Source organism: Gekko japonicus, unplaced genomic scaffold (assembly GCF_001447785.1).
Source record: "Gekko japonicus isolate JY-2015 unplaced genomic scaffold, Gekko_japonicus_V1.1 scaffold1168, whole genome shotgun sequence".
Lineage (NCBI taxonomy): Eukaryota > Metazoa > Chordata > Lepidosauria > Squamata > Gekkonidae > Gekko > Gekko japonicus.
Window position 1 is genome coordinate 34,344 of NW_015174876.1, and position 8,949 is coordinate 43,292.

Consider the following 8,949-nt stretch of genomic DNA (forward strand, 5'->3'; position numbering starts at 1 on the left):
AAATGAGTAGAAAACCCCAGGTTTCCAGCCCTTGTTGCTGTGAAGGTATCTTGAAATATGCAGACAATTTTACACAAAACTCCCAGTGTTCTGCCATAGGTGCTGTTGTTTGGCTGGTCAACCCTGTCATGCCTACTCCATCTCTTGGCAGCAGCCACTTCCCATCTGTCAAACAATATATTTTTTTTCACAATGAAATATCAGATTGATCACCATTTCACAAAATAAGCTGCATACGTTTTATTGATTTGCATAATTTCAAAATCCCAATTAGTCAGCATCTTTGAATTGTACAATGTCCCAACTATGGCCTTGAAACACCAAGTTGGGTGGTAGTATCACTGATGTTGTCTGGGAAGGCTACATATCTGTCCATTTAAGTTTCTAGTCCATCCCATGAGGTTTTAACCATATGAAAAATCTGTTAAGAGGATCGTGGCCAGCAGCAGAAGACCCAGGCTTCCTACTGGAATCGTCAGTCCTGATTCTGATGCTCTGTAAGAGGATGTAGTAAAGCCCTCTGTAGAAAATACCTACACAAATGTCCTGCACATCTGAATTGATTTTTAGATACTGATACTGACACATTAACCTATTCTTAATTTATTTGTATACAGCTTTGAATAAACACTCTTGATAAGTTTACCCATCCTCTTGAATCGCTTAAGTTACTCCAATTGATTTATGGAAATGACAGTTTAATATGCCTTGGTACTTTAGAACTTTTCAGTATGAGATACTTGCCCAGTAAGCTTCCTTCATAAGACTCATCTCTTGATATAAAGATCTGTTCAATTGGGTTTTGGTTACTTGCCTTTAAGCCACAGCTATCTGTGGCTCTGCCATGTCCATTGTTATATCTCATAAAAGTCAGTAACTGATAGAATAATTATGAGCAATATAATGATTAACTAACAGTCTAGTACAGCAGCCTTGGTGGACCTGGTACAAGTGATCCGGGCCCTGCGGGACCTTATACAGTTCCGCAGGGCCTGCAAGACGGACCTCTTCCGCCAGGCTTTTAAGTAGGAGCCGCCGCCACTATTCCACCATTGTGGTACTGTTCCATCATCTACCCCTATTATGGGGGGTATGTGTCGCCTGGCGGAAGTGGGGAGAACATCACCGCTGGAGCCCTCGCTGTTTAATAAAGCTGGCCGCCGATTTGGGATTACTGTCCATCTTGTGGATTTATATACAGGATAATAGAGCACCTTAAATATTGTTATGAATTTTATTGTGGATGTGTATTATTGTTTTATTGTATTTTACCTATTTAACCCAGCGTTAGCTGCCCTGAGCCACTTGGAAGGGCGGGATATAAATCTCAAATAAATAAATAAATAAATAAAACATTAAGTAACCAGCCTAATGTCATGTATAAGCAGGATACAGGTCAACCACAGAGAAGATATAGCAAGCTTTAAAAGGAACTGTCTTGATCCCAAGAGTGCTCCCCCTCCCCTTTGCATCTTTGTGTGGCAGCCATCAGGAGCCACATGTAGATTATAGCCCAGGCTGGGGAAGGTAGGAGGGATGTGTGGCTGCACAGAAGGCCACTCGATGAACAATGGTAACGGGTAAATGCAACCCTGTTTTCTCTGCTTGGCTTTATAACCTTAGAATTTGGGTTGGGGGAAGAAGCACCTGGCTTGTGGCTAATTAAGATTTAATATGATGCCTAATAAATTAGATACCACAAGTTCTTGGGTCAAAATAGGTAATCTCAGTGGTACAGCTACAATGAATCAGAGAACTGGATGAATACTGATGCTGGTTACAGCACTGGGATCTGTAGATCAACTCTTATGAGCTGTTGCTTTAAAAAGAAGCTCACAAATTAACTGGAAATTCTTTGGGGAAAATGTTGTCAAAGAAAGGGCGTACCATAGCATGGGTAGAAAATACTTAGGCCTGTTAAAATTCAAGTAAATTGCATGCCCTTTCAAATGTTCTGTACATAATTTTTTACAACCTTCAAACATTTTTAAAAGAAATGACATCAAGTTGCATAACCTTTGTTGCTCAAGTTAAGTAGATGGATGCTGTCTTACCTAGGGAATTTTAACTAGGGAATTTAAAAGACATAACTTTGCCCTTCAGGTATAACTGGGTCTAAAGAGACATGTAACTTTCATTATCACATAATTAGAATTAATGTTGTGCTACTGCCTCCAAGGAATTAGCAGCAATTGAAGCTAGATATGTTATTTTGCAATGCCAAATCCTTCTAAAAATACCATAGGGCAGCTCTCCAGTTTCCAGAACCATCTTTTAATTTCTTGGTATCACTTCAAATGTTCATCTCATAGATTAAAAATAATTTTAGTAGCATTCAGTCTGATTTATTTTCTAGCATTATTGTCCAGGGGTAACCAGAAGAGGAGAATATGTGAATTACTGTGTCACTGCAATGCTGTGGACAATATGCCAAGTGTAGGTATGTTAGGGAGATATTGCAAGGCTTATCTGCTTGAGTTGCATAATGACTAAGATAGGGGTGATTACTTTTCAAAATGGCAGAAGTTGTCTACATGCTTTCAACATTCAGCCATAAGGTATGTTTCAGAGGCTAGCTCTTTAATATGCTAAACAATATGGATAATCCCCAAATCGTTAAAATAACATTCTGCTCACTAGCTTTAAATGGGCTATTTGTAGGTTGCAGCTCTGTGCTGAAGCTTTTGATAGCAGGTATGTAATTGAATTCCTTCTCTCTTTGCAGGTATGTAATTGAATTCCTTCTCTCTTTTGCCTTGCACATGAACTTGATGCAGAACAGGCCATGTCTGCAAGCACACAAAATAATCAGGACTTTCTCCTTTTTTTGACAGCCCAAAGCCTACGCAGCCTCAGTGTATTAGCCTAAATGATGACCAATGGCCAGAATCCAGAGTACCATGCAAGTAGCACCATGCACCTAGTTGGGTACTGGATGAGTTTTTTCAAACAGAAGCCCACTACACTGCATGAAATAGTACTTTGGAAACTGGATGGAGGTTGTTAAAAATGTTTTAACTAGAGCGACTGTTCCAGTATCCTAGTAGTGAACATACAAGCCTTTGAACATCTAGGTAAAGGTAAAGGTTCCCTTGCTCGAAAGCCAGTCGAATCCGACTCTAGGGTTGCGGTGCTCATCTCCGTTTCAAAGCCGAAGTGCCAGCGCTGTCTGGAGACATTTCCGTGGTCATGTGGCTGGCATGACTAAACACCAAGGCGCACAGAACGCTGTTACCTTCCCACCGAAGCGGTACCTATTTATCTACTTGCAATTTCTTGCTTTCGAACTGCTAGGTTGGCAGGAGCTGGAACTAGAGACGGGAGCTCTAGGTCCTGTGAGCCATGATGCATACAGGCTTAGTCTTGCACACAGAGCTACCTTTCTGGATCACAATGGATTTGATTTGTCTGTGCCACTAACCCTTGAAGTCTCAAAAACCCAAATTTACAAGTCAGGTGAGTGAAGAGAAGGCTAACTGGAGATGAGGAGTACATGCAGACCTGACATGTGCTGCGTTTACTTGGCAAAGCAAAGATGAATTTGCTTAAGTCCCACTGAAATCAATGGGTTTTTACAGCTTTAACTGGCTGTAATTCACAGGAGTATGCAAGGGAAAGGTAAATGCAGCCTCTTTTTTGAAGTTTCTACTGCTACGGCCTCCAGTCAATAAGGCAGGTCACTTTTCCTCATCAGGAATTGATCAATAGTAGTAAAAAAAACTACAAAAAATATTTGACTGCACATAATTATTTTTTTTAATTATGGCTTCAAGTGTTAGATTTCAGTGACACTTAAAGTAACTTTGGCATTCTCTGGGTTGCATGTAGTGGGTGAAACTGGCTTGTTCTGCTCACACTTCCATTTGTATGAGATTTACTGATCTTCATGTCCACCTGCATGGCCCTCTGCTGTTCCCTAGGGGGGCCTGGGAAACAGGATTTGGGAGCACACAGCAGTCTGCAAAAGGAAGTTCTCTTCCACAAGCACTACTAGAGGCTGACTCAGTATGTCCAATCAGAGACTGGGGCTTCAGTCCTACACAATCTCTGTTTTCAGACCTGAGAGACTAGGCTGAGATCTTTGCTATGCTCATAATAAGTAGGATTCAGTGCTATCCTTTGTTAAGAAACTACTTTTTGCAACAGTGAGCAGTCTGGAGGATAAACTGTGTCCCAAGACTGTTTTAGAAGAAGAAGAAGAGATTGGATTTATACCCCGCCCTTCACTATCCAAAGGAGTCTCAGAGCAGCTTACAAACTCCTTTCCCTTCCCCTCCCCACAACAGACACCCTGTGAGGTAGGTGGGGCTGAGAGAACTCTCACAGAAACTGCTCTTTTTCAAGAACAGCCCATCAGATCTATGGCTTGCCCAAGGTCATCCAGCAGGTGCGAGTGGAGGAGTGGGGAATCAAACCCAGTTTTCCCAGATTAGAGTCCGCGCACTTAACCACTATATCAAACTGGCTCTCCAGTTAGCTGGACATGAGCTACATTAGTAAATCCACTATTCATCATACATGTAATAAGAGCACTTACTGCAACCACTTATTGTAGTAGAAGTCACATCTGCACCCGTATTGATAACATTCTTTCTAAGTAATGGGAACAGGAATGTTTTTTTGACAACTGTTTCCTGTTACCATGTAAAAGCTAAATCTAGCATATAACTTAGTGTGTTTCTCCTTGCAAAAAGCAATCTTTATTTCACAGGCAATTAAAAAGTGCTAACAGGTTGCTATAGATGCCATTATGTCCGTATCAAAATAAATAAAGCCTTTGCTGCAAATAAACTGCTGAACATTTTCTTTAATTTATCATTTATGTTAAGAAGTTTCTATTCTTAGAACTCAGTTCTCTATAGTAATACACTTAAGAATAAAAAGCTGATGGGCAGAAATTCACTCTAGAGAAGTATGCTCTCTCGGTAGGTTATGAAACCAAAGCAAGCCAGCTGATTTTCATTTCCTCTTCCTTTATCTGGAAAGAACTCCAGTAAAAAAACAGACAATATTTTTGTATTTTGTAAAGGCTGAAATACTGTAAAGTCATCATCCTCTACAAGGCAATACAAGCATGAGGGACTTGTATGTGTAACAAAAACACGGCTGCCAATGACTTTAGATGTTAATGGTTCACTTATTAGCGTATGCCAGTAGTTTCCTACAAGGTACTTATGACTACTTGCTTTAGGGCACTCCGTCACCTCCTCTTTCAACAATGAGTTGATGCTTCTGCCTTTTTGTCAAGTATCGTGCAATACCCAGTGCCCCTCCCTTTAAAAAACGTACAAAATTATCTCCAACCAGAGGCCCTATTGCAAAAAGATTGGGTTCCTTTGTGCACTCATATGTGTAAGGATCAATTTCAATAGGGTTACCTTTGCATGTAATTGGTTGATTTGGATTATGACCTATACCCTGGCCTTGGTCCTTTAAGAAGCATAGATTAGGATGAGAACCTATTAATACTAAGGCTACAGAGAACTTTAAGATCTTCTTCAGTCCAGTGGCACTCTGAAGGACACATTTCATATCTGATTGAAATGAAAGTACCCGATGTTCAGGAAAACTGAAATAAGATGAATGCAAATTAGAGTCCATGTTTGTGACTGACTGCGTGCACATCATATGGTAGACCTTCTGGTATTCTGGGTAAAGCTTCTTAGGCAACTGTTTGAAAATTAAATTTGGGTCAGTGACCTTTCTGCGGAATACATGAATTATAGGGAGGTTGTTGTTATAAGCACACAGAACTGCATCAGCTGCTGTGAGTCCACCACCTATGATTAGGACGGGGTCTGTTTTTCCACATAATATTCCTTTGCCTATAGCAGCTCCAAAATCAGACATGGAATGGAGGACAAAGGGAAAATCTTCTCCTTCAACTTGTAGGCGGCCAGGAGCATCAAAGGTTCCAGTAGCAAGAGCCACATTCTCAGCAAACAAACAAAATGGTACATGAGAGCCATCCGGTGCTCTCTGGTAACCTCGGATTTCCCAGTTTCTTTTGATCGGTGGGTTCTGTCCATCCTGCTCTTGTGTTTGGAAATGCTGTTCTGAAACATGTTCTTTCACTTGGCTTTCATTTTCATGGTCCTGTTCTCGGTAAAGCCTTGACACAGATGTAATATAAATGTTGTCTCTGAAGTTCTTCTGTAGGCCCATGACTTTGACATAGTGCTTGTAATAGCTAGCAATTTCTTCTGGCAGAACTCTGTCACATTTTATATTTCTGAAACAAAACATCTCTGGTTATTTATATTTTCTCATACAAACACATACCTTTCCTCACCTCCAACAATAATTGGTTGGCCTATTTCTGGTCAAATTCCTGAGGAAAGAGTTTTAAGTTTTGCCATTAGTGTTAAAATAAAAGATTTGTTCTTTGAGACATTTGCATTGCATTGGCTGTGTCAGAAACCACATTTAAGACACAACTGTTAAGGCTTATAAAAATTAATTGCCAGTTGAAGAAGAGTTTCTTCATGATGCTCAACATGATGCTCAGTTTCAACTAGAATGGTCATTCTTCATGAGCAAAACTCTGAATAAAAGTGATGTAACAATAACTTCTGTTAATATAACATTACAATTAGGGGACCCACAAGGACTTAATAGTGGGGAAGGAAGGGTACAGGGGAAACTGAGGTGCCCACCACTACTTCTTTGCCTTCCCTGGTAATCCCCATTGCCTCTCCCCTTTCCCTGCTTCATTCTTCCCAACCACCAGCCAACCTATCTTTCTCAGCTCATGTCTTCAGCTTTCCCTTCTTCCCTTTCCCGGCAGCCTTTCTCTGGGAAGTCTGGCCACGTTGTGTGGTCACTTCCAAGCAGGCCTGTAGCTAGGAATTTGGGGGGAGGGAGATGCTAATGTAATTAAAGGAGCTAGTTTAATTAACAGGTTTATCAAATTAAGGGAGCTGGTAGAACTGGCAAGGCTCAGCAGGCAGGGCAGAATGGCCTGCCCTGGCGCCTCACTCATTTGACCAGCCCCAGAGCTCCCTAGCCCTGAAGGACCGCCCTGGCAAGGATGCTGGTGGTGGATCCCCATCTGGCCTCTCCCAAGCCCTTTGCAGTGGGCCTGTCTTTTAACCTAGCAAGAGGGACCCAGGCAGGCTGCTAAGAGGCCCTGGAGAAATCTGTCTACTCCTTTAGACCCCATCCCTTTCGCCAAGGAGCACAGCGGTGGGGAGGGGCTGACTCACCCTGCCATGGGGTCAGTCCCCCTTCTCCTGGCTGCCAGCTCTGGGATAGCTTTGGCCAGGCTGTGACAGATGGCCGAGAAGCACGTAAGTGAGAGGGAGAGGCTGCCAAGGGGGGAGGGGGCAGAGCCCTTCCTCGGGTGGTCCCACAGCAAGGCAGAACCACCAGCAAAGAGCCTAATGCCCCCCAGTCCATCTAAATTTGGGACTGGATGGCGGGAAACCCTTGGGAATCCTGGCGCCTGGCCTCCCCCCTCCCACGCTGGGAAAGCAAAGCCAAGTTGCGCCTCCTTACTCGGCAGGGTGTCTCCTTGCGTTCTACTTGCTGAGCACCTGCCATGCACCTTCTGCTCATAGCGCCAGAGCTGCTCTGCTCCAAGAGCACCTGTGCTGGGGAAGCCAAGAACGCAGCCTGGACGGAGGGGACGGCGGGGCCCCACAGACTACTCAGAAGGTCTGGAGGGGCCATGGAAGCTGGGAGGATGGGTGGTGGTATGCCTCGTGTGTCTGTGTATTGATGGCAAGGAAGGCGGGGTGGGCTCTAGGATTCGGTGCAGGGTGTTGAAAATTTGGGAGGGGGTGTCACCCTACACTAGCTACAGCCCTGCTTCCAAGGCCACCCCTACTCCCACACCCATGGCATTGCTTTATAGAAACCAAGCCTGGGAGGCTCAGCAATAGTGTAGTGGTTGCCTAGCAGCCTCCAAAATGGCAACAGAGCTCATAAGCATTCCTTTCTTAAAGTGCAAGGCATTGTTTCTATTATTTGGGGGACTTAATTCCCCAGTGTATTATAGTTTAGATTTCAGATTTTTCTGCAAACCTGAGACTTACGTTAAGTTTGTTGGGAAATCTCTACCATCTGTCTCTACCATCTGTCTACTAATCCACACTCAATAGCCTGGCCCCGCTTGGAATTTGATATACAATGATTTCAAAGCTATCTTGAAAAATATTGTACTGAGAAAATGACTTGCTAAAAGCAGAGTCTAAACATTTAACATGTGTCTTATTTCTACTGCAATACAGCAAAGGTAAAGGTTTCCCTTGCTCAAAAGCCAGTCGAATCCAACTCTAGGGGGCGGTGCTCATTTCCGTTTCCAAGCCGAAGAGCCAACACTGTCCAAACACTTCTCTGTAGTCATGTGGCTGGCATGACTAAATGCCGAGGCGCACGGAACGCTGTTACCTTCCCACCGAAGCAGTACTGCTTCGAACTTCTAGGTTGGCAGGAGCTGGGGCCAGAGATAGGAACTCACTCTGTCACGTGGCATTAGGATCTCGAACTGCCAAGCTACCAATCTTCTGGTCTGTGACTCAGCTTCTTAACCTCTGAGCCACCACAGCCAGCAAATCTAATCACTAGCCAATATTATCCTCCGGTATATATAATTCTAATTTGGTCATGGACTCTCCTGAACATTCCAACACGCTCCAAAATCAGTTCGCTCTCTGATCTGTCATTCAGAGGGTCTCCCTATCCACTGGCTGCTTTGCCTGAGTCCTGCCTCAAACATTCTAAACAGTTTGCTGTTTCTCTCCCCCCACAGCCAGTCAGAACACAGAGGTCATTTGCATATGTGGCCTGATTCGCCTTTGCCTCGGAACACAGAGATCGTTTGCATATGCAGCCTCACTGGCCTTTGCCTCTAACATTCTAAACTGTTTGCTGTTGATGTTCTGAGGTAAAATAAATTTCCCCTTAGTGTCTGTTGGGGGAAACCATGGTTGCAAATCTCCAGGTGAG

At 43.3% G+C, this 8,949-nt stretch overlaps 1 protein-coding gene across 1 annotated transcript in view; it reads right to left on the reverse strand.

The window, feature by feature from the left end:
• Nucleotides 1-5,187: 5,187 nt before the first annotated feature.
• The window catches only part of OSGIN2 (oxidative stress induced growth inhibitor family member 2), a 14,554-nt gene continuing 10,792 nt past the window's right edge, over nt 5,188-8,949 (reverse strand). The window contains exon 5 of the mRNA XM_015424851.1: nt 5,188-6,232. Coding sequence (XP_015280337.1) covers nt 5,188-6,232 — 1,045 coding nt within the window. The remainder of the gene's footprint in view (nt 6,233-8,949) is intronic.